Source organism: Myiozetetes cayanensis, unplaced genomic scaffold, assembly GCF_022539395.1.
Source record: "Myiozetetes cayanensis isolate MyiCay16 unplaced genomic scaffold, myiCay2020 scf4, whole genome shotgun sequence".
Lineage (NCBI taxonomy): Eukaryota > Metazoa > Chordata > Aves > Passeriformes > Tyrannidae > Myiozetetes > Myiozetetes cayanensis.
Window position 1 is genome coordinate 18,609,774 of NW_026087631.1, and position 25,923 is coordinate 18,635,696.

The 25,923-nt window shown below is 39.4% G+C and overlaps 1 protein-coding gene across 1 annotated transcript; it reads left to right on the forward strand.

The window, feature by feature from the left end:
• The first annotated feature begins 961 nt into the window (after window positions 1-961).
• On the forward strand, window positions 962-25,495 carry ENTREP1 (endosomal transmembrane epsin interactor 1). The gene is given in 11 exon segments (XM_050329022.1): window positions 962-986; window positions 11,422-11,555; window positions 12,966-13,091; window positions 13,856-13,963; window positions 14,073-14,191; window positions 18,095-18,224; window positions 18,818-18,890; window positions 21,920-22,117; window positions 23,827-24,095; window positions 24,098-24,115; window positions 25,268-25,495. Coding segments are annotated over 11 exon segments (1,428 nt in total).
• Window positions 25,496-25,923: the final 428 nt, after the last annotated feature.

Below are 25,923 nucleotides of genomic sequence, written 5' to 3' on the forward strand. Positions count from 1 at the left end.
TGGTCAAGTGAATAAAGTTACAGAAGGGATTTAATAAAAATGCTAGTGGATGACTTCTTGCTTGGTCTAGTCTTCTTGAATTTCTTTAGGGTAGGAGCTTAATGTCAATTGGCTTAGTCACAAAGGGTTAAAAGTGTACCTGTTGATTTGCAGGACATGCTGAAAAACTGATTTTCCTTTCTCTATAGGGTTCCCATTCTTCTGTGAGAGAGTATTTGGGTATGCTATTTGTTTCTGTTCTACAGCAATTCTTTCTCCTTCCTTAACTGTTTTGCCCTCTAAGGTAAACTAATTTGTGGCGTTCAATTCTGTTATTCAGCAAGTTTGGTCTAACAACTGTTGTTGCTTTTACTTCTCTTCTTTCCTCGTGCTGATACTGGCATTAATCTGTTTAAATAGCAAGTCATTTCAGGGAGATAGTGCTGCTGCTTCTCAGTGGTTTTGATAGGGTTCATGCTCTGGGTTTTAGTTCACCAAAATGGTCAGAAGAGGGCCAAATTAGCACAAGGGAAGAAAGAGGCAGCCACTTCATGAAATGCTGGAATGGTGGCACAGGGTGGAGACACAGAGCCAGTTTTTAGATTTACTTGGCCATGATGCAGAGAACAAGTGCTCAGTTGGCTGAAAATAATTGTTTTAGTCAATTGTGAAGATCAGAGTTGCTGACATACTACTTGTCCCCACAGATGTTCCCTGGGAGGAAAAAAATTAGATAAAAGTAGATTTAAATTTGGTTGTGTTATTTCACAGGATGTTTTTAGGAGTGAAGAACCTCAGAAGCACAGGTTGTTATTCTCTGAGTGCATCTTCATATCTTCCCAATGTTGTTGTAGTGTTCAAAAGTACCATTCATCAGAACAGTAATAAAAAAATGAGTAAATAGTGTTTCATGAACAGTTGTTCACTTCTTGATGTTTTTGATGTTGTAGGCAATGTTATGTGGAATCTTTGCGTTGACAACATGGAAGAGATCAGTGATGATTTTGGTAAGTATGGATTAAAATTTTGTAATAAAATTATCAAAACATGATCCTGATTTGTCATTGTTAAAAAGAGAAATCTCTTCTTTCTCCTTGAAAAAACAGCCTGTATGGTTGAGTCTCTCCTTTTAAACTATGGAATCATAATTATTGAAAGAGGAGTCAAAGGCCATGAAAGGCCATATTCTTTCCTTCATGGATGGAGTCCCCAGTAAGGGCAAGAAGGAACCATGTGTGGAAGAATAGTTAGTGTTGTTTACAGGGCACATTTTGTGGTTTTGTATGTATAAGGAAGTGCTAGCTTAGAATAAATAATTTAGCTCTCTGAGGCAGTGCTGCTTAAACTGAAATAGGGGAGATAGCTTTAAAGCTTAGCTTAGTTGTAGTGTTTTTTGATAGCAGCTGTGAGAGCTAGCCGAAGTCCTGCCAGTGTTACCGTTTCAGATACAGTTGACATTGCATTGCAGTGAGAGAAGTAAATTATTTGTTATCTGTTTCTAGTTGTAAGGGAAATCTGAAACTGTGTGGCTCCTAATGTCTCAGAGTTGAGATTTGGAAAAATGTTTTGGAGTTACTTTTGTTTGTGGGTTTGGGGAGTTTTTTGGTGGGTTGGTTGGCTTGGGTTTTTTTTGTTTATTTGTTTGGGTTTTTTTTCCTTACTGTCACTTCTGAAGACTTCTTCCAGGCCAAAGCAGTTGTTTCATTTTTGTGCAGCACTTCTTTAGGATTCACATAGACTTCAGTGAGGAGTACCAAGTATCAGATGTGTGAGCTAGGTATAGAAACAGAGTCATAGAATAATCAAGGTTGGAGGAGACCTTTAAGATCATCGAGTCCAACCATCAACCCAGCACTACCACTGTAAGCCCTAAAACACTAAACCACATCAAACCTAGTGCCAGATCCAGACACCTCTTAAACACCTCTGGAGTGGTGCCTCGACTACCTCCCTGGACAACCTAATCCAATGCCTGACTACACCAACAATGAATTTTTTTTTTCTGATATGTAATCTGAATCTTCCCTGTCTCAGCTTAAGGCCATTTCATCTTGTTCTTTCACTGCAGGCATGATAGAAGAGACCAGCACCCACCTCAATGCAACCTCCTTTCAGGTAGTTGTGGAGAGTGATGAGGTCTCCCTGAGCCTCCTCTTCTTAAGACTAAACAAACCCAGCTCCCTCAGCTGTTACCTGTAGGACATGTTTTCTAGACCCTTCACAAGCCTTGTTGCCCTTCTCTGGATACACTCGAGCACCAAAATGTCATTTTTAAAGTGAGGGGCACAGAACTGAACACAGCACTCGAGGTGTGGGCTCACCAGTGTTGAGTACAGGGTTGATGGTCCTGGTGGCTACACTATTCTTCATGCAGACCAAGATGCCATTGGCCTTCCTAGCCACCTGGGCACACTGCTGGCTCATACTGAACCAGCTGTCAACCAACATCCCCAAAATTGTTGTTTCTCAGTGCACATTGGACAACACAGGCAGAGCAAGGCAAGTTTTTTGAATTCTGTGGCTGTAGAGAGGAGCTTGGTGTTGAGGCCTCCAAATCTGGAAGAACTGTGTTTTCATCAAAATAAGTGTAAATGCCCTCTGTCTCAAAATGCCTGAGGTTTGCACAGTGCTCCCTGTTCCTGTATTGCTCATGTTTTGTATTGTTTCTTCAGCATATTGTTACTGTAGTTTCCTTTTGTCTGCTGTTGCTCTTTCACTCTTTTACATTCTCCTATGTATAAACCTTATAAGACTTTCCTAATTTTACTTAAATATGAAAGCACCAAGCTCTTCCTGATCCTTTCTTTTATATCAAATGATCTTTAGGATGATCATGCCCTGGGATTGCCGTGGGATGTTGTGTAACAGATGAGACGGGTTTGATTCCCGGTCAGGGCCACTCCCGGGCAGATGGAGCTTGTTAGCCCTTAAAGGCAACCCATCTACGTCCTAAGGACCTCGCTGCCACCGTCCAAGCTCGCTTGGCCCCGGCAGATGAACCTTAGGATTAAAGGGTGGGCTCAGTTCCGCGCACACTGTGTCTCACCTAAAAAATCCAATGCGCAGGCTGGAAGGCGTAAAGACCTTCCCCGGATCTTCGCTCGCGAAGACTGGCCATTATATTATTATTATTTTATAGAGGTCTGATTTTTGATAGCCAGATTAGATCAGCCTTGACATTGGAAGCATTTCTTTACTGAATAAGTGGTCAAACTCTGGAACAGGCAGAGTGGTCAAGGCCTGGAACTGGTTTCACGGGGAAGTAGTTGATGTCCCAAGCTTGTCAGGGTTTAAGAGGCATTTGGACAACACTCTGTAGCACTGGGCTTTGACTTTGGGTCAGATTGAAATGGTCAGGGAGTTGAACTAGATGATCGCTGTAGGTCTCTTCCAATTGAAATACTCTGTTCTGTGTGCAAAAAAAAAATAAAGGACATTAGCATTAAACACTTCATGAAGCTAAGGAAATCATGCCTTGAACTAGCTACAGTATTTCAGGTTCAGATTGTTAGTTTCTGTGAGCATATTTATCTTGTGCTAAATGCTAATATATCTACACTCTAGTAACTTGAACATTTTCTCTAGGGAGTTATGAGGAGTTACGTGAATTGTAAAAGCAAGCTTCCTGCATATCTCAGCAATGAGACTAATTTCATAGTCATGACTTAGAGTGATGACATTCACAAGCAAAACTATAATATACATTCAGAACTAAAGCATATCATTTTTTTTGGCTGTGGTTGTCCTCCCCTCTTTGCTCCTTATGTAAGGCTTAGCACTTGTTTCTTGTAAATACGCTTCTAATGGATTTATCTTTCCCAGCTTTTGCACTGAATCCCTTTTCTGCTTGCCTGTACAAAGCTGTGAAGGCAGCAGAGATTGTACAGTAGTGTCCCTGATAGCCCTTAATTAAGCAGGTGTCAGGTGTAAAAATGCCTTTATGCAGCAAGTGAGCTTTGTGGAAAGAAGTGGTTGCACTTGGAGGTGGCTTTATAACATCATTATGGAACCCAGATATTTAACATGTTGGGTACCTGTCCTAGGGCCTTGCCAGAAATCTAAGGAGTGATATCAATTACTGTGTTTTATGTTGCAGCAACTTACATCTGCTTTTAGTTGTCTTTATGCAGAAACTTTGTACTGTGCTCAACAGTTAAAGTGTAAAGTTTGTAGGATTAAGTGGTGGTTATCCTTTTTCCCTATATAGTTATGTCTTAATTTACAAATGCCTAAGGAAGGGCCTCTGTTCATCTTTTTATGTGTTTGAGCTGTTTTCAATCACTCGGTTTCATAATTTCTTCAGATAGTGCAAATACCACCCCCGAAAGTCTTCATATACTCCCAAAGCCCCCAAAATGACTTTGTTTTCAGCTCAAGTTGAATAATTATATCTAGATTTTAATTTCACAGTGTGTGCTATAAGCTCTCAGATGTAACAGTTGGGCTGTAATTAGGGGTAGATGGTTAAGCTCCATCATCTAACCTCTCTAATTCCCACAGCTGAGTCATGAGCAAAATTACAGTGACTGGTGAGTGCCACAGAATTTGTCCATGAGGAGGTGCTGATCCTCAGAGCAGATTCTGGTGTGCTCAGGAACACAGTGATGCTGTTTCTTGTGTGTTTCTGTATTTTCTAATTTTTGGTTTTGGTTGTCGGTTTGCAGACTTAGGAAACTTTATGAAGCAGTTGACATTTATCACAGCTCCCTTTAAAAATACTAATTCCTTATAGAAGAAACCTGTTTGCTATTCTGATTCAAGATTTCAGGATTCAGGATTTTCACCTCTGAAATCTGCTGGAGTACACATATTTGCCTGCAGCTCCTTTGCATGACATCAGTCTAGCTCCATCTGTAAAAAGCTGGCTTGTGTCTTGGCTCACAAAATGTTTCTCTCCATCTTCCCATCTTTAGGTGATGGTTTTTCACTGTCTGTGCTTGTTTCTTTGTGAAAGGCCAGGCTGTTCTGTGGCTGCCACTTCAATCCAAGGTCTAGGCTTTCGGGAAAAACAACCAAATTCTGGTTTTTTTCCTGTGACGGCAAGGCTCTGGTGCTGCTGGTGCTTGGCGAAAGCACATGACTGCAATGCTGTGAGAGGAGCTGGGGATAGGCTGAAGTGTTTCAGTCACTCATATTTTATCATTGGAGGGGAGAAAGGAAGGAAAACACATTAGTTCCAGCTATAGTGGATATTTAGTAGCACCATCTGTGAGAGTAAATCAGTCTTGAAGAGGGATGGCTGTGATGAGACTTGTTAATAAATAAAATCGAGAGCCATATTTGGGTTTTGCCACCCACACTGTTTTACAGCTGTATCACACCCTGGGAAGATACTAGATAAATAATGTATCTGAGACACAGGGCAAAATCAGATTATAATCATATCTTCTGTAGGACATTTTTGCAAGGAAGGCTTGGCCTTCAGCACTATAACCACTGAGAAGCCTTGGTCTGAAATCCTGCCTTGGTTTTAGGTGTTTGAGGCTTTTCTGTTCTGGATATCAGTTAATCAGTTTTGGAAGTCAGCTTGTAACATGCTCTGAAGCTGATTTTAATTTGAGGCAGTGCTATGTTAACTGGATGATCTTGGAGATCTTAATGATTCTATTTCTTCCTCTGCAGGTCTGTTCCAATGTGTTTAATGGGGAAACTCCCTACCTCCCCCTCCAAGTTGTTTGGATATTGACTCTGAACCATTCTGGACTCAATGTTACCCTCTGTGCATAGAGTCTGGTTCCTTCCTCTCTGGTCCTAGACTCTTTCCTTTCCTACAGCTTTAAATCTTATTTTTGACTGTAGGAACTGATTTTTTTCAGAAAGAACATAAAATCTCCATTGCTGGTTTGTGCATACTTGAGGGCTACTCACATCTTCAACAGGTCATGATTGCTATAATAGCCTCTGTCCTTACTCATATGCTAGTTTGGACTAGTCAATGCACTTTGTGTTGTATTCCCCATTGTTGCCTGGAGCTGTACATGCTTTGCTGAATGCAGAAGCCCTTTGCTAATGAAGTATCCTTTCCTTTCAGTCACGTACTAATTAGCTGCAATCCTGCAGTGTTCTTTTAGGTGGCTCTGGTTGTGTTTGTTTCTGGTTTGGGTTTTTTTTTTCACCAGCTGAAACAAAGACTTTAGCATCTGACTGGTGGCTGCTTGGTGCTTGGGTTTTGCTGCTAAAGAGAAGACTTAGCTGTGATCAAATGAAAGTGCCAGTGTCCAGCAAGACACCGATTTATTATGCTGAGTAGAGTTTAACTGCTGTAGCTGCAAGCATTGGGGAGCGGTTCAATATCTGCAAATGTTTGGATCAAGAAATTAACAGAGCGCAGGTAGGCTGGTTGAATGCAGCTCTGGCTTTCAGCTACATCACATGCTTTATGCTTCTGTTGTTAGCTAGCATGACAGCTTTTGTGTTCATATATGCCATCAGTTTTCATGTAAAGCTTTGTGTGGTTTGACAGAAAAGTCAAAGTCTTGCGTTCAGCGTGCGTCGTTCAATCTGGATTATTCTTGTGTTTTACAGTATGGTAACAAGTATTTGAAGTTTTTATTAGAAAGATTTTTTTATAGTTCAAAAGTGTTAGTATTTTTGGTTTATGACAGAAAATTTTGGTTTACACAGAAGAGTTTATGGAATTCAAGCATTTATTTATAACCTTGAAAATTTTTGAAGAATTTATTTGTAGTAAACCTTGTATTTAATTGAAAATTTTTATCAGAAACAAAATACATCCCAGCGGCCTTAAAATAAAGATTTTTTTAGGGCTGACTACCACTATGATATCTGCACTTTGACTGATTTGCATAAATTTAACAAAATTTAGTGGTTAGATCAAGATGTGTAGTTCCGACGATGTTTTTAAATTTTAGCCCTGCTAGTAACAGTATAAGGCATTATAAACAGAAGCTGCATATCATGCCCCTACACCTGAAAAGCAATCTCTTCCTAGTCATGTGCTTTATAATAAGCAAAGTCATTCAACTGTGGTGAGAATTAATTACTGTAGTAGTACCTTTTCTTCTTGATTTTAGAAGTAAAATAGCTCAATGTTAACATCTTCGCTCATGTTCAAGACTCCAGCATTAGGTCAATAAGTGGTAATTATACAAAGGTTTTACAGTCAGTACAAGCGAATAAAAAGAAATAATGCTTTTAATTGTGAGACTAAGAAAAGCCGTGAGAGGCTTTTAGCCATTTTAAGCTGCAAAAGCTTTTCTCTCATATGTATATGCAGGGTGTTTTAGTCCTTCATTTGAAATCTGTGATTTTTTCATTAAATTAATTAATTTGACTTTTACTTGTGTGGTGCTTTTTTTTTTTTGACAGTTGTGTTATGAGTCTCCACGCTCTCACAACTGACAGACCTTTAGTAAGGTCTTGAAATTTTTAATTATTGCTATCATTGCTATGCATATGTACAATTAATAAATTAACTTGTCTTTTCCTACAGGATGTTTATAAAGTATATATGTAGGCTGTACATGGATATAAGAGTTGGTGATTGTGGAACAAAAGTTTTTCTTTCATTGAAGTGCCTGGTTAGGCATGAGTCCTGTGTGCACGTATTAAAGTGGAAGCAATTCCTTTCTGGCATTAGGTACTCCCTTCAATGGCAGCAGCAGCAGGACAACAAGCCATCTCCCCACGCAGAATGAAAGATAGTGTCAGAGCTTTATTATGCAAATTTAGGCTTCCTTGGAGTCCTCAAAGTCCATGATGACTTTTTTAGCTGGAAGAGATAATCCATTCAAGACAATAGCAAATACTGTGTCTAACATTAGAATACACTTTGATTTCATATACTTTACTTCATATAAATGTTCCTCACAACTTTCTGCAGCTCTTCACAGTCCTTGTGTATCTAATGCTCAGAAGATGAAGGCTGTGAGCCAAACTGAAGCCTCAATTTGAGTTGTTTCCATTTTTATCACCGCAATTAAGACCAGTTACATCTGTTGTGACTTTTAAAATACAATGCTTGCCTTTGTCTGTTTTTTATAAGTTGAGAAGTACTTCTCTCCTCTGGGTGGGATCTTCTGTCACTGGGATAAAGTGGAACACCTGTTTTTACTTACAGGTGAGTAGTGATGGAGAAGAAGTTTAAACATGCACCTGCAGGAGAATATAACTGATGAAATAACCTAACAGAATGTATGTTAGATTGAACAGTGAGGTGGATTGAAAACTGACTGACTGAGCCCAGAGAGTTGTGATCAGTGGCACAAAGCTGAGCCAACCAGAGTCTGGTCAGCAGAGTCCAAGGTGTAGAAACTGGGGCCAGTACTACTTAAGTGAATGGTCTGTACAGTGGGACAGAGTGCACTCTCAGCAAGTTCACAGGTGATACAAAACTGGGAGGAATGGCTGATATGCTAAAAGTTGCCATTTCAGAAGGATGTGGACAGGCTGTATAAATGGACTGAGAGAAATCTCCTGAAGTTCAACAAAGGAGAATACAAAGTCCTGTCTGTGCAGGGAAATGACACCAGTACACACTGGGGAACACCTTACTGGAAAGCAGCTCTGCAAAATAAAACCAGATTGGACAACAAGCTGTCCATGAGACAGCAAATTGCTCTTGTGGCAAAGAAGGCTAACTGTATCCTGGGCTGAATTAGACAGAGATTTGCCACATGATCTTCCCATGCCTAGAGAGGTATGAGAGCTGGGACTGTTCAACCTGGAGAAGAGAAGGCCAGAGGGGGGGTCTTCTGCATCTCTATAAATAGCTGATGGGAGGGAAGGAAGAATAGGGAGCTAGGCCTTTCTCAGTAGTGCTCACTGACAGGAGAAGAGGCTATGGGCAGAACTGAAAAAAATAGGGAATTTCATCAAAACAAAAGATTACTTTTTTACTGTTATGGTGGTCAAAAACTGCTGTAGGTTACCCAGAGAGGTTGTGAAGTATCTGTCTGTTGAGACAGTCAAAACCCACCAGACGTTGTCTTTGGCAGCCTGCTGTAAACCATTGAGTTCCAAGGCCTCTGTCACGAGCAGGGACACCATGAACCTGCTCGAGCAGGAGATTGGACTAGACATCTCAAGAGGTCCCTTCCAATTTCAGTGATTTGGTGAAAATGCTGGCCAGTGATGGAGCAGAAAGGAAAAGGATTTTTTTCTCTTGAGATTCAAGTACCATGTCTTGTCCAGTGTCAGATATGTAGTAGTGAATGTTACAATTATGGTTCAGATTATGGTAGTGTTTTAGGTTGTATGCTGAGGAATTTTCTTCTGCTTCTTTGGCAGGATTGTCTGAATATTGGATTATGCGTCAAAAATAGACTATACATGTAATAAAAAACAGATCAAGATTGTGCTTATGTGTGGTAGGATTTGTTAGAACATAAATGCAGAAATTGTCATCCTTGGTTTGCATATTTGTAAATAATGTTCCTTCTCTTCCTTGTTGTTCTTTGATTTTTTACCATGTTTCTTAAAAAAAATCTTGATAATTTTTATTCAAAATTTTCAATTAGGAGTCTTGATTTTATATACATTTTATATAGCTGTACACTGAGTGGTTTCTGTTGCAGCTTCTGTACCAAAGGAGAAAACTTAAATGTGAATTTTCTTTTTTTTTTCCCCCCAAATCTTTCTTTCCTTTGGCCACATCACTTCTTTCTTTACTCCATTTCCTCATCATTTGAAAGAGGACAAATATACCTCTTGTTTTTCATAATACCATTTAATGAGATTTTTACTATAAAGATGTTTTATGCTGAAACAAGTTCTATTTCACTTAAAGAAATGGCTAATTCCTAGTTGTCAGTGCCCTGTGTTGAATGTAGTTCTTTATATGAAATACCTGTGTGAAACTATTTTCTCAAATGAGTTTCTATCAAAAGGATAACTGAGATAATCTAGATAAAAGCGTAAGAAATGGTATTGATTCTTTGAGTGCTATGTAAGGAGTTAATTTTTTAAAAATCGTTAAATTCTGTGTTTGTACAGAAAAACAAATGTCACTCAGAGTGCTTACTAGAACTAAAAACCTGTGTTTTCATTATTAGTAGGAAACTAGGAGAAAATACTCTTCCTCTTAATATTTATTTTGTTTTTAGTATGTCGAACACAAAATAGTCCCAGTCCTCTTCAGAGGAGTACTGATAGCTAATTCAGTTATTGGGGGTTTTGAGACTAAAACCTACCTTATGGGAAAATGTCAAACTTCTGTAAAGCCTACTAGTAATGAAATGTTATAATTTAAGGAATGAGCCTTTACAGTAATGCTCTTTGGCTCTGGTCCACTCATGGGTGATTATATTTCCCTGAACCTCAGAAAATGGGAACAGAATTTGTGCAACAACTCTGATGGTTTTTTGATTCATATTCCAAGTAGCTAACCACGGTATATTAGCTAAATTATTTGGGAAAGCCATTGTGTTCTCTGTGCATGTTTAGGAAGTCCTTGTTTCTGGATCTGCTCTAAAGATGCCTGGAGAAGAATTAAACACATGTACCTCATGATTTCCTTCTCTTCTTCTGTTTTTTTTTTTTTTTTTGTCATGCCCTGCTTTTCAAATTTAGACCATTTTGTTAGAAAGAAATCTGACTGAACAGGTTGTTATTAACAAGGATTCTTCAGGACAGTAGGGATCTCATACTTGATTTGTAAGATTGAATGCTTAAAGGAGGAGTATAATTTTTATTTGTCTCTAAAGTAGTAGTCTTACCCATAGTACTTTCTCCTGAAGTACATAAAAATCTTACCTGTATGAACTGGGACATGGAAAGTTCTTATATGTGTTCAAAATCCATATCCCAAGTCATGTAAGTGCAGATTGTGAGGGCATAGGTGAAACTGAGACATCGTTTTATCCGCTACTTCTGCTTGTCCTTTTTCAACTTCTCTATTATGCTTACTATTGCTCATTTTTCAGATGGTCTCTATATCTGAAGGTATTATCTGAGTTATGAATGTTCTGGTTTTAGTATCCAGGAAGAAATAAAATCATATTACTAAAATCTCTTAAGTGTCTCCATCCTCACTGTACTGGGACAAATATTTTTCATTTATTTTTGCTGCAAAATAATTCTGGAAATTCAGTGCATCGTGAATGTTGGCTTAATGTGTTTCCTCCTTTTCAGGTTTCTTTACTGGTCTGAATGTGTTGACAGCTAAAACATGGTGGAAGAGTATGACCGCACAGTGGAAGTCAGAGGGCTTTGCAAATCATACTTAGAGCTTCAGAAAAACCTGTAGTTGCCTGTGCTGTTACTGCTGACATTTTCAATAGTTGCGTGTATTTTACTTCTGCATAACTAGTGCAGAATAAGAGGAGAGAGAGAGAGAAGACAAAGGTGTTGGGAATAGACGCCTTGGGGCACTGAAGTCATGGGAAGTTGTGAAAAAGCAGTGGTGTTGTCCCCATTTTCAGTTTGGGAGTGGGATTTGCACTATCATAGGTTCTTTGAGCTGGGTTCCTATTGCCACTGCAGATAACTTTGTTTTGCTGTTCCAGAATAGACTACTTGTTCTGCTGTCTCTCATCTGTGTTCCACTGAGCCTGACTGGATTTACGTTAGGACGTCAAGGCATTGAGTTTGTGTCCAGAGTACCCAGATGCAATTTGGTGAGCACACATACTGATTTACATCTATTTCTTCTCATTATGGTACATTAGCTTGTTGTGCTGAAATCACAAAATGTGCTAATGTAGAGTTGAAAGTAATCTAAGAAGATTCTAGCATAAGGAATAATGAGTTGGTAGTGGTGAGCTACCTACAAAAAGCTTAGTCATTATAATCTGTGGGTGGGATTATTTTTCTTGTTTTGTCTCACGTGGTGAGGACCATGTGTTGATACCTTACATTAGGAACTGTGAGGAAAAAAATAAGATAAACAAAATCATACTAGCTTTTCAGAACACTTCTATGTGAGGAAGAAGCAATCTGTGCAAGACAGGGCAGAATGCAAAAGATTTTTCTGAAATGGTCGTCATAAGAAGTGTGACTTCTTATTAATGAAAAGAAGGAAGAAGGAAGAATGACTATTTATGAACCAAAACCTGTGAAATAATTGAAATTGGAGGATACAATGTGGGATCACTTGGTAATGAAGATGATTGTGTGTAAAAGCTTGAAGGACTTCAAGAATTAATGGGAAGATCTTTAAATATCTATTTCCATTCCTTTATTGCTTCAAGAAGGGTATTGTTGATTCCTTGACATGCCAATAGGCGTATTGCAGTGAGAGTCCAAGATTAGAAGCACTTCACAGTATAGATTCAACCAGTATCGCTGTACTAAAGCAGCACTGAGAATTGATAAAGTTATTCCTGATGAGACGGTTTAATGTTTCAGGAATTTCTGAGCCATCTGTGGTTGGAAGCAGAGGGTACACCCAAAAGGCATTCTTGCAATCATTAATTACTCTGTAGAGTGGCTTCTGTAGGTGGAAGAGCGTTGACATGACTATCAAGTTTAACAGCTAAAAACCCAATTATCTCTAGGTATGAAAACATTGAGTTTTTACTTTGAAAACTAAGTCAGTATTAATTTGAAAGTTACAAACAACAAGTGCTGTACAGATGTGACTATTAATGATTTGACTAGGTTGCAGTTATAGATGTGTGTTTCATTCCATCCTTAGAAATGCAAGATACACTCATGAATCAAAGAAAATGCGTACACTTCATAGAGTGGTTTACGCATCAGTGAAAGAGAGAATTTCTAGGCTACTATGCATTTGAAGTAGCATAGATAATAAAATTGTTTAGTAAACAGTGCAGCTTTGTTTACAATTAAGTTGTATTTAAATGTCTTTTTAAAATATTTATCCATAATGCTGGTTTTCAGATAAGAAGTGCTTATAATGCATGAATCATTGGCATACCAAACCGCTCAGATTTAATTCTATGGTATTGTATTTCCAATCTTCTTTGTGATCACATGTTTAGTTTAAAACATACGTTCAATATTATGCAGGTAAAAATGTTGCATAAAGCAGTTAAAATTAAAAAGTGGAGTTTTGTTTCTTTAAGATGGATAAGGAAAACAAGATTTGTTTCTGTTGCGAAGAACTTAATCTCGTTGAATGCACAGAAGTAGAGACGATTCTGAAGCTATACCATGTGAAGTCATGCGTTTCTGCTCATCTTCTCCTCAAGGTATCTTGCACACACTGCTTCATATGACTTCTTTTATAATGTCCATGCTTGTGCAACAGTGCAGTGCTGAAGTGGCTGCTGTGTTTACTGTTGAAAAATTCTGTTATTTTTCTAGTCTTCACACAGTCAGAAGCTCTTCATGGTTCTGTAACAGTTTAGCTATTTTTTATCTCTGGGTTTTGACCAATGCATTGCTGATTCAATAAGCAGTTTTATGCAACCAAGTGTTTTATTCGACCAAAACAACAGTGGAATCGAGACAAGACTGTATAGGCAAATACGATGTAAATTTTAGCTAATGATTTACTTCCCTAACCAGTCTTTTGAACTTTTCAGCCTTTCTTGGCTTAGAAACTGCTGAAATAATACTCCCGATCAGCATAATCTTCAAATGTGAAAAGAGCTTTAACATTTTTTTAATGGTGATTATCTTGAAACTGGATTTCCCACAGAAGTTAAGAGAAAGGTTATAATTCTTTGATCAATCAATGGACTATAAATCACATTTGAACTGTACTAAACCCCTCTGAATCTCTGTCAGGACAATCAATAGGGCAAAGCAAGTTTTTGCAAATTACTTCGATCTTGGAGTTTGTGCTAAAGACTTCATCACATATGTTTCTTAGAAGTAATTGCTACAGTCAACTTGCGTCTTCTGTGGTTTTTTAAATTTAGTTGTTGATTATTATTATTATTATTTTAACATTTACAAATACCTTGATTTAAATTTTTTTATTAATTTCACATGTCTTCATGTTTTCCAGAAAGTTCTCTTAGGCCTTTGTGTCCTGAATGCTCTCATCACTGCAGTTTGCTTGACAATGGTTGTCCTGCATTACTGGCAGATAACTACATCAAGAAGATGCTGCCTAGTAAGTGAGCACCAGGCTGTAAACAGCGGTAGTAACAGTATTACTAGGTTACCCAGTTCAGCAGTTTCTGTAGCTCAGAAGGGTTTTAACAGAACGTTTGTTTGACTAGGGTGAACTTCAGACTGAAGACCAAGGTCGCGTTTCGGATCCTGATGATTTTGTCCCGCCAGTGCCACCTCCCTCCTATTTTGCAGCTTGTAATTCTGATCCTCCCCAGATGAGTCCCAGGTAAAATGGTACACTCTCTTCCTGTCTATTAGTGACTTTGGACACACTACCTACTCTTTTTATTTTAAGACTTTTTTCTCTGTTATTGACTGAAAAAGGTTTGTGACTTTAGGGGAAATAAAAAAGAAGAAAAAAACTTGTTGATTTTGAAGGCAGCATAAATACAGTGTGGCTAAGGGGAAAAATGTTGTGGTTTTCACTTTAGTTTCTGTAAGAACTGCTTCTGGGTAACAGAATACTACAGTTTGACACAGCTGAAAACTTAAATGATATTGTCAAGAGCAGGTCAGGGCAGTGATGGGAAGCCAGACAACCACTTGGCAAGACTTGTGTGAGAGACCCTGAATGGTGTCCTCTCAAGGACCTTTCTGCCGTAATGATTCCCCTTCTCCCTCTGGTAGTTTGGGCTGCCTGAAGGGTATGTTTTGACTGCACTGACAGGCCAGCTAATCACTGTCCTGCAGGTGGTTATGTGCTCTTCAAAGTAATTTGCAGCTTGACTTTCTTTATTAACATATGACTCAGGTGGGGCTGCCTTATTCTGTTCTGAACACACAATATTATATATAAAGTATGATGCTCAAGCAGACTGTCACTCCACTCTTGCTTAAAATTCCAACTTTTTGCAGTGTGCAGGACTGTTTAGTTTATTTCACTGTTTCATCAGAAATAGTGTGCATGACTTTCAAGACTGTGTGGTCCTGGGATTGTCTAGAAAATGGTGTTATGGCACAGTAGTAGGTTTTAGAAAGAACGAGTCCTCTAAAACACCAAAGAGCAAACATTACTAAAAACATCCTATGTAAGTCTTGGTTCAAGCTGATTATGAGAACAGAATGGTATGTGATTTCTTTGGAAGAATCAATATTTGTTGAAACATGATTTTCAGAGTTCCCCTGCTTTAAAATGGAGCTGTCATTCTTCATCTGGCATATTATTCTACTACTGGCATATTATTCTATCTATGCTTCTTCAAAGCAGCAGTCTAATATTGAGTAGCTACCTTGCCTGTGACTGTGTTAAATCTTGTTGGTAATAACATTTAAGTGGTGGTAACATCTTTCTGAAGTCAGGCTACTTGTTTCAGGGTGTTCAGCATAGTTACGCAGAAGTGCAGAATTAAAGTAAGAGACAGGCCTAATTTCTGTCCTTGGACATATTTGGAATGGGTAGCTATTCTCTTCCACTCTTTAAATTGCAAAGCCAGAGGCTCTGCTATCAAAGCCAATTGGTTTGCTCACTTGATCGTGGGAGAACTTCTACACTTATTTAATGGTAGACAAAAAATCCTAGCATTACAAATGTCTGGTCAACTCCTACCTATAATCTGGTTATTTCACTAATAAAAAAATAGCAATTTTTCAGTGTTGGCACAACAGAAACAGTTACAGCTGAGTTTCCAGATGAAAAACAAAATACAAAGTTCTCCAGGAGTTGTATTTTTATAATCCTTATGGGTCCCTTCCAACTCAGGATATTCTGTGATTCTATGAAAGTGTTATAAGACAGGTGACTTTAAGGGAAGAGGAGATCCATGTAGGGCAACCAGACAGTCACCTGGAGGCTAGAAATCTACCTCAGTCCAATTTAAAGTATCATTTGGGTACATTCTAGAAATGATATTTAAAAATAAGGGACTCAAGGGAATGCTTTTTTATTTGCATGTTCTGTAAGAAGTTTTAATATAATTGTTGGACACAATATTAATTTTCAAGATGAAACTGAACTGGGTAGGCCAGATCAGACATGGTTTAAAAACAAAACTAAGATTCAAAATGTATATAATTTTGTGGTTTACATTGAATTTAAGATCAGCATGAACACATTGGGAAAAAGTGAACTAATGTCAAGGGAGCATCAGTTTCTATAGTACTTCTAAATTATTCTGAAAGTTTACAGAGCAGATGAAATAGCCTGAAATTAAAAACTGTTTAACATGTTGCATTTTCCCCATTTTTAAGACTAAAAATGCAGTGACCAGCTATCAAAATAGCTACTTTCTTTTCCTCAGATTTCTCCACGCATTACCTCCATTTCCCTGACAGGACCCTTTCACGAAAGGGCTCCCAGGTTCTCATTTTGGAAGTTTTCTTCTTTCCTGTCTGTGCAAGCAGTCTTCCATGGGCATTTTCATCATTCCTCTCAGCTTGCAAGAAAGTAGTTTTCACAGTCATCTTTGTTCCCTCCAGACAGTGTCCAGAGAAGCCCTAAATTTTGGGACAAAGGACTTGCTTTTTTGTCTTGCGGTGCTTTGTAGAGAGTTGCAGGCACTGCTGATGGTTGCAAGCCCGACCTGGGTCCAGAGAGAAAAAGGTGGATTTCTGTGTGTTGCTTGAGGTTACTGCTCATTACTAAATCAGCGTGTCAAAATGTGAAAATAAACAGAGAAGAGCTGAGATGCTTTGGGTCACAGACTTCTCTGAAGGTTGTGTGGGGAAGGTCTCATAGTTGACTCTGCTGTCAACCACCACAGTTGCTTCCGTGTTAATGGGATAATGTAAACGTGTGTTATCAAAATTGGCATTTGCCAAAAAAAAAAAATCTTTCTCCAGGCACTGTTCTGTTTTCTTTCCTCTCAGAGATAACCCCTAAGAAAAAGGTCATGCAGCAAAAGGTCTTTGGGATTTCTGCTGCGTTTAAGCTTTCAGAGAGCTCTTTGAAAACTGAGGAGTAAGGTTAGCTATGAGGTACATTTGCCTCATACAAGCCTGTTGTGAATTGATCAACTATAATATTTTTAATCAAGCACTATCAAAAAAACAGCCTTTAGTTCGAATTTGGCCTTTTTTTTATAAAACACAAGATCAGAAGTGTCTAAGTTTAATAACATTACAACTTTGAAATTAGGAGGCTTCAAGTGCAAAGTGTGGAAAAGGAAACAAAAAACCATCCCCAAACAGTTCTTTATTAAGAAACCCTAATAAACAACAAATTGTGCAAACAAAACTTTCAAAAGAAACAAAACAAAGTTCCAGTTCCCCAGGTGGGTGGTGGAGAAACCTGCAGCAACCAGGGAGCTGAGGCCAAATTGTCCTCAGCAGCTGCTCGCAGCCACATGAGGGACCAGCAACGGGTTCCCCTTCTCACAGGCACAGTCTCAGGTCAGATAGCTCTGCTAATGCAGGCTGAAGCCCTGAAGGGCAGACTGCCTCGCTCCAAGATGGGTCAGTCTGTCTCTCAGTTGCTCTCCACTCAGTATCCGGCAAGGAAAAAAACTCTAAAACTTCCCTCTGAGGAAAAAAAAAAAAAAAAAAAGAGGAGGCAGCCAAAAAAAATCCAAAAGCAGCTCCCACTCTGTCAAAAAACCAATCCTCCTGACAAAGGGCTTCTGACACGTGGCCCTGGCCCACTCTTCAGAGGGAACCTTCCCCCTCCCCCTCCAGGATCCTATGCTGCCTAGTGCTTGCCGCTCTGCTCCATCTCCCCCTCCGGACTCCCCCAATCCTGGAGGAAACAGATATGGGGGAAGGGGGGATAACACTGGGGAAGAAATTCCAACATCTATTTTCAAACCTATGACAAGAAGTATCTTGAATTTCTGTTATAATTAAGAATTCAGTAGTTCACAAATCTCAGAGCTAGGCTGTCACATTTTGAGTGGACAACCTGTATTTGAATCTTTTGAAATAAAACAATCTCTGAAGTAAAACTGAAATGTGTTCCTAGGTGCAGTACTGCCCAAAGATGTTTGAAGCTCTGGGGAACACACTAGAGAGGCACCTCCTAAGGAGCAACTTCCTGCCCTCCTCTGAGAAAATGTGTCACAGCTCTTGGCGAGTCCAATAGCTTTGAATGAGATGCCAAAAAATGGCACAGGAAAGCTGGTGGAGTTTGATAGCAGATGATGTTTTTTTGCGACTGGAAAGCCATACTGACAGATTTGCTCTGTGCTGTTTGTTGCAGGACACTTTTCTGTGATGGGCTTTCATTGCCCAATGTTTATGCAACACGAATCAGTGGTGCTGAAGTGTTCTTCCGTATGGACCCACCTCCCCCTTATGAAGATGTGCAGAACTCGAACATCTCTGAGCAGGTACAGGCCACAGGAGCTTGAAGTGTGACTTGTTTTTTCTGCTGTAAGGGTAAGGTGGCCCTGAGGCGTGGTAAACATAAGCCAGGAGGACACATTTGATTACAGATGTGGCTTGCTGTAAATTTCACCAAAGATTTTAATTAATCACTTACTTCTAGAGTTGAAAAGTTTTGCCAGTTGGAAAGCTATGCCTGGGCATGGGAGAAGGAGCAAAAAGCACTGTGGAGCAGATCCCTTGCTGGTTATTCTAGACCTCCTTGCTTTACTTCCTTCAGGCACCTGCACTCCTGTCATGAGGAACTAGGTCAGGGTTTTACCATGACTGGTGATCTCTTTTCACTGCTGTTTTCAGAACACAGGTGCTTTTCCCAGGAATACTCAATAGGAAAGAATTGGCTGACCTGGATTGTAAGCATTAATATTAGACATTCACTAGCCTTGATTTTGCAGTGGAATTAAACACATATAAAATAGTAACTGTGCAGTTAAGCAAAAGTGTTCCCTTTCTAAGGCTGATGTTGCAGTTCTTAGAAAATGCCAGAGAAAGATGGTGACTTGTAATTTTTCAACTTTTGTATTTTATTTTATTCCAGGGAGGTGCACTACAAGTAAGTGCCATGAAATGTGTTGATTCGGCAGAAGAGAGTGCAGGCCAAGACTCTCAAGGTAAAAAGTACATTTTAAAATTGGTTCTAGAGCTGTTCTACCCAACACACATAACTTGATGTAGCAGCAACACTATTAGTTCTTTGAAAGACACCATACTGTAAGCAAAAGATACAGAATCATGATTGTTTTGGGTAGTGGGAATAAGGCTTAATGTTTAAAATGCATAAAAAGTTTTTTGCACTTAAGATACAAAAAGGAAGATGCATTTCCTTTTTAGTAACCTGCAAGTTACTTGTTGACACTACATCCACATGTTGCAACAAATGATGTCCAGCTCCAGTACTTCCTTTTGTTTAGTATATGTGATGGGGACCTGTTAACGTTTTGTTGCTGATGACAATAGAGAAAGGATAGACTAATGCTGTAGTGTGTGGATCTAAATTAGGAATTACTCTATTATAGAGCCTGAACTGAAAGAATTACGAAATTGTTTCTGCATACTGGTACAGGACATATTTAGATTGCTCATAGAGACCACATCAAGCTTTGCTCAGCACTGTTTAGAAAACCATGCCAATGGTTCCAAGTAATTTTCAACCTAATCTTTGTTGCAGTGTATGCTTGTGGTTAAATATTATTGCCTTCCAGCTAAGTCACAGGCAGCTTTTTCAGTACAGCCTCTGAAAATCTGTACCAGTTTTCATTTGAACTTGCCATTATGGCAGGATTGTCATTTGTGGAACAGATGGCTTTTTGCCTGTCTCCACAATAGTCACACCACAAGAGAGTAAAGACAATGGGGCAGGGGAGAAGCCCCAAATCTTTCATTTGACTGTGGCCTGTCTTCTGCCAACCTACTTATCAAACTGTAAAAAAACTTTGGTTTGAAGTGCATCAGTTGAAATTGTTCCTATGAAGTAGTGTCAGCGGGGGAAAAAAGTGTACAGGTGGTCATACTTTAACCACATGTCAGCTCTGTCAAAGTTCCCTTAAACTGACAGTCTACCTGAAACCTCTAAAAACAAGCACTTGGATGCTTCTGTGTCTTGTCAGCTGTGATAACCAGAAAAAAGTCCAGAAGAACTGTAGCAAAAAGTTTCATTCTCAAGGCCTGCTTACTGATAAAACTCCTGTTGCTTTCTCAGAACTCTTTGAGCACAAACAAAAATAGGATAACAAACACAAGGCTACGTGGTGACTTTTAAAAGTTATGAGAAGGGGAAACAGCAAAGGAAAACTATAGAAAATTCAACTGCTGTGAAGGACAGTCAAGAAATTTTGTTTTGTTTTCAAAAAGGCTATGATGAGCAGTGTTAGATGCATTTGTATTTGAAAACTTCCATTGAAAGAAGCAAAGGTAGGTCTCTACCTGAGAACATGTGACAAAGTGTACCCTCCATCATTAACTGGTTTGTCCAATATTTTTGTTTAATAAAGAGGTCTGTAGAGAGACATTTAAATATCAGCCTGGCTGTTAAATTCAGATAAAAAAGAAAGTGAACATCTTAACAAAGAAAATTAACAGTGTTTCTTCTAGATGCCAAGGCTTCTAGGGGCACTGAATTCAAGAAAAAGAAATACCGTAGCAGTATCTCTTCCTTTATTTATATTCAGGGAGGAGTACAGCATCTGGCTGGCTGGAGTTAATTTTCTTCATAGCACACCATGGTGCTGTTTTGGATTTGTGACCAAAACAGTATTCATAACATACAAATGTTTTAGCTCCTGTTTAGTAGTTCTTGGGCAGTGTTGAGGCTTGCTCTATCTCTTACCCTGCCATCCTCCCTGCAGCATGTAAGCTGGGGAGGGGACACAGTTGGGACTGATGGCTCTGTCTGACCAAAGGCATGTCTCATGTCATGCATCATCACACTCAACAACAAAGACCTGGGGGGGAGTTTTCTGGGGTTACCATTTTTCAGGAACTGGACAGGCTACAGGCATCTGGTGATGAGCAATTGCTTTTGCATCACTTGGTTTTTTTGGGGGTTTGTTGTTTGTTTTCTTCTCCCCCTTTCTCACTTCCCCTCAGCTGTCCTTATCTCAGCCCAGAAGTTCTGCCACTTCTGCTGTTCCAGTTCTCCTCCCCATTTCGCTGGCAGAGAGTGAGGGAGTGAGTGACTGACTGACTGTGGGGGACTGAGCCACCTCCTGGAGTTAAACCACAGCAGGAGTGAAATATAAAATGGGGGCATATGTTGGAATTGTGGCAGAGTAAGTCTATGGGCGGTCTCACCTGATGCCCTGTAACATCTATAAATAAAACCTGAACTTCTAGTTTATATTGGCAGTCTGTCATGCAGGGCATTTGTGTATGATGCCATGATTCCCTTGGCTTCATTAGGGCTGATAATTAATTTTACTCCTGATGGAAGTTAAAGATACGTGCTGCTCTCTGCCAGCAGAACCAAGGGAGTCCTCACTGCCGGCTGCAGGAGGAGCTCTAAGCTTCTCTGTGCCAGCTAAAATGGTTTTACTGACTTCAAAAGCACTCCCGCCAAGCAGAATGGGACTTACCCTGCTGACTGTAGTAGGAAAGCATGCAACCTTCCACTGGTGGCAAGGGGTGCTTGGTGCCTGCTCTGTGTCATCACATACTACGTATATACATTTCCAGGATTGTTGATTAATTGGAAGGATGAAATGTATCACAAGAATTCAGGAGAATCTTTATTTTAATAAAGAACTTCATGAAACAAGATTTTTAATTCCTTTATAGGGACTGATTTTTTACAAGCTAATGAATTGCAAAAGGTGACTGACCTCTCTGGCCATATGCTGTCATAACTTGGTACAACTGCTGGAGGATTTTGGGCTCTGTGAGATTTAGCTTTCTCTCCAAGAAAACTGTAGCTCCCTTCTCTCGGATCAGGTAGTTTAAGGTGATTTTTGTACTAGGCAACACTGTAGTCTTTTGTTGCTCCACTTGCACAAGACTGAACAGGTTTCTGCAAATGTTCAAAGAGGTTTTAGGCCAGTGATACTGTTGAGCAATTGTGGGTCTGTGCACACATCCATGCTCTTCTATGCTTTTGTGTCCATGGGAGGAAAAAATCAGAAATAATCTCTATTAATGGCTTCTACAGACTTGCTTTATTCTGACTGCTTTTCCTTAACTGTTCTTGATTACTCAGCTGCAGAAACGTGCGAGTCTTCCAGCAGAGCAAGCCTTTCCTCTTCAAATGCGAGCTGCAGGCCTGCACGAGTGACTAGGAGAGCTCTCACTCCCCTGAAGAAACAATCTAAAAGTGACTCTGTGCGTCTGCACTGCCACTCGCCTCAAGGTGACTTGATTTTCTCTACCTGTGATTATGTAATGGTTCCTTAAAAGAACATTTTTTAGAAGGTTAGTGCTTTGAACCTCATATCTGCAGAAATCAGCTAGTATCAGAGTATCTTACCTTACAGCAGTGTGTGTGTGTGCTTTGCTAAACCTCCACCCAATCCCTTAGCCTTGCTGCTCTTTTGGCTTTCACACCTGGAGACAGAGTTTGTAGCAGGCATTACTAGTCTGGGTAGAAGGGAGAGATGGTGGAAGACGAGTGGTGGGGAACACAGGATTTCTCAGTGCAGTGACATCTAAAATCTTGCAAGGGCAGTTGTCCATATGAGCAATTTAAAGCAAAATCAGCTTGTGTATTTGGTGCTAGCCTATAAATTTACACCCCTTTTCTTGATCCTCATAGCATCAAAAAAGCAAAAAAACCCCAAACAATACAACCCATGGTGGACAGCAGATGAAACTACTTTGATGTCAATGATCCAATTTAGTTGCTATGGGGAGACTGCTAGTGTGACTGTAGAGTCCTTGATTCTGCTGACAGTCCTAAAAAATGCACAAGTCAAGAGTCTTGCAATTTTTACTAGAGCATATTGGAATCCCCATAGTAGCTGCTGATATGTATTAGCACTCAAAATGTAAGTGCAAATGGGACATTTTAGTAAGAGCCATTTATTTTGTATATTTGGGAGCATGTCTACCTGGATTACACTTGCTGTTTTGAGGAACTGTTTTCATGCCTCTGCTGTTTCATGTGTTTTCTCTTTTTGTCCTATCAACTTCCATCACAACAGCCCATAGAATCTGCTGGTGAAGCAATAGTTACATGACATAGAGCCTATTCATAGATGAAGGCAGAGCATTTCTGTTGTAGAGAAACTCCATGTCAGAAGCGTTTGGAAGCTTTAAACCCAGACCTGAAAGTTAGACACAAGTGCTGCAGAAAGGGAACTCACTGCAATGGAACAATGGATGTTGCTTCAAGTTAGTGCCTTCTTGCTAGGAAATTTTGCATTTCCTTCTGGCATTGTGTTGGTATAGACGATAACACTGGTATAGAGCCAACATTAAAGTCATTCTGTAGGCGCTCTTATTTATATTTTCTTTAATAGGGTCAAAATCTGATAATTGTTGTTCACACAAAAGGCAGTGGATTGTTATTTGGACTGAAGGCAGTGAAACTGATTCCTTTTTGACCCGTGTTTAATCCTTGCAACGTAATTTTGAATCTTTGGATATGTTTTCTTCCTACTGAATTTCCACTTTGTAGTATTACTATCTACCAGCTTGACAAGATATAACTAGTCCTCTCCACTGATAATAACTAAAAGTTACAAAGAGTTGAAGAGAGATCATAGAAGTCTTCTAGGTTTGCTTAACCTGTTTTGTATGACTATATGTTAACATTAACACTCAAGGAGCATTTCAGGTCTCTTCAGATCAGAAACAAAAGAGAAAAGAACCAATATACACAAAAGGGCAAATAGCTTTCCGAAAGGGGATCGGGTCCCTCCAGACCCCTTGATGGGATAGGCACTCAACCATAGCTATGCACGATTCTATTTTACAGACATTTTGTCTAGTGTAAATCCTATAGAGTGAGTATTTTATGTGGTTAAACTGTGCACTGCATCCTCACTGAATCAGGAGTGAAATCACAGGGGGTACCATGAACTATGTGGAGTGTTTTCTTTGCTGCTTCTTTGTCTTCAGGGACAGTGTTCAGATTTGAAACTGCGACACACAGCAACATAAAACAACTCCATGCTGTCATCTTGCAGAAGAGTTCAAGAGCAAGAGCTTTGAGGGGAAGACCCCAATATCTTATAGACTATAGGTCTTACACAGACATTAAATAGCTTGTGGCGTGGATTCCACAGCAGTCCTCCTGCAGCATGAGCCCTGACATACATGAGTTGGTGAAAAATGCCAAGTATGTTTTAAAATCAGATGAGCAACATATGGCAGAAGCCATCACCAATGTGCCACTTTGCTTGAGCAGGTAGTTTTTTTTAGTTGTATTTATCAAGTGATGTGAAAACCCACAGATTTCGTTTGGAAGTATATGCTTACATTCACCACTCTGCATGTCAAAGTTTTTGCACCAAATTAGCTTCCTTCAATACCTAAGTTTCATGTAGGGACTATGCAGAAGGCTGAGCAGCTGCACTGTCTCTTTCTCTATCAACCACACAGAGAGGAAAGTTATCAGAAGACTGAACATCTGTCTATTCAAAAATTGAACAAGTTGGTCTTCCGGGGTGGAATCATGAACTGTGAATAACATGACAGTGTTTTATGCTGAGCATGGAAGGGGAGAGGGAGGAGATGTTATAAATAAGCATTTGCTATTACAAACAGGATGGAATGGAGGCTGACAAGGAAATTTTTATGAAAACCCACTCGAAGCAACTTCTTTGTGATTGGCTCCCAAGATAAAAATAAGACCTTGTTCTAAAGAAAGAAAAGCAGAAAATAGAAAATCTGTGCTTACATTAATGGAGTGAACATTTAGGAGTTTCAGACATTTCAGACCTCATCAAACATGTTTGGATAGCTTACAGACCGTTTGGATAGATGAATTGACTCATGCTTGGTACTGGTGATTTGCTGACTAGTTTTGGTTTCGGTTCTCATGCAAAACACATCAGAGTGTCCTTTAGGTTCTGCAGAAAAAGTGAGATTTCCAACTGCAGCCTTCAGGCAACAAAAACCTCAACAAATTTGACAGAAACAGCTAGGGGAAAAAAAATTCCTTATGAGAATTTAATTTATCACACTGGCCTGAAGGTTATTACAGTTCAACAGCTTCTGCAGGAAGCAACATTTAGATTCCTTTTAACCAGTACAGAATATGCCATAGGTTGAGGTGAGGTAATTCCTGTGCACCTTCAAGGGGGAAAACAGAAACCAAACCAACCAAATAAAAACCCTAAAAACACCACCATGAAAAATTACCCCACTCCTTTTCCAAACTGGGATTGCTTTTGCCATGCCTCCTTGGAATATACCTGGGGGTTTCCAGCTTTTTAAATTATTCTTGAGACATAACAGACAGCACTACAATTAGCTTCTTTGTAGTTGGCTGAGAAACTATTGTAATGGAATATGAGCCTGAAACCAAAACTGATTTACCTTTTTTTTCCTTTTAAAGGTGATGGCACCTGCCCAGGAGGCAATACCATTGAGAGTCTACGTGTTACCTATGCTCTAGATGGCATCCCAGAGAGCTGTGAGGACCCGACTCCCTGACACCACAGATGAAGATCAGCTAGCAGAGAGGAGGATCTAAGGAGCAGAACATGAATGGCCTCACAGTCTTATTAGTGTTGTCTGGAAAACTGTACTTAAAGTACTGGTTAAAACTGGTTTCTGGTTATGATTCAGCAGAGCACTTCTGTCAGACTGCACAGCAAAATCGTAACTGACAAGGGGTGGAAAAGTGTGTCAATAACCTTGTCTTACTTTTTTATTACTCTGATACCCAGACAAAGCGTATTAAGCAGATTGCAATCTGACCATACTGGGCTCTCAGTTGCATAGTGTAATACGTTGCTTTCCTGTTGCATTGCTTTGAAGTTTAGTAACATGCAGTTTTGGGGTATGATTATATATCATTCTTGTGGAAGGAGCTGTCAAAAGCAGTATCACTTTGCTAATTACCAGTAGTTTGGTTTGTATTGAGAACTCCAGACACAAAAGCAGACTTCAAGATACCAAGTAAGTTAGTAAAAAAAATTGTGTTCAGAATTTTTAAATGATTCTTTATAAAACATGGTGTTGATTTGCAAACTAAAATAAAAATATAAA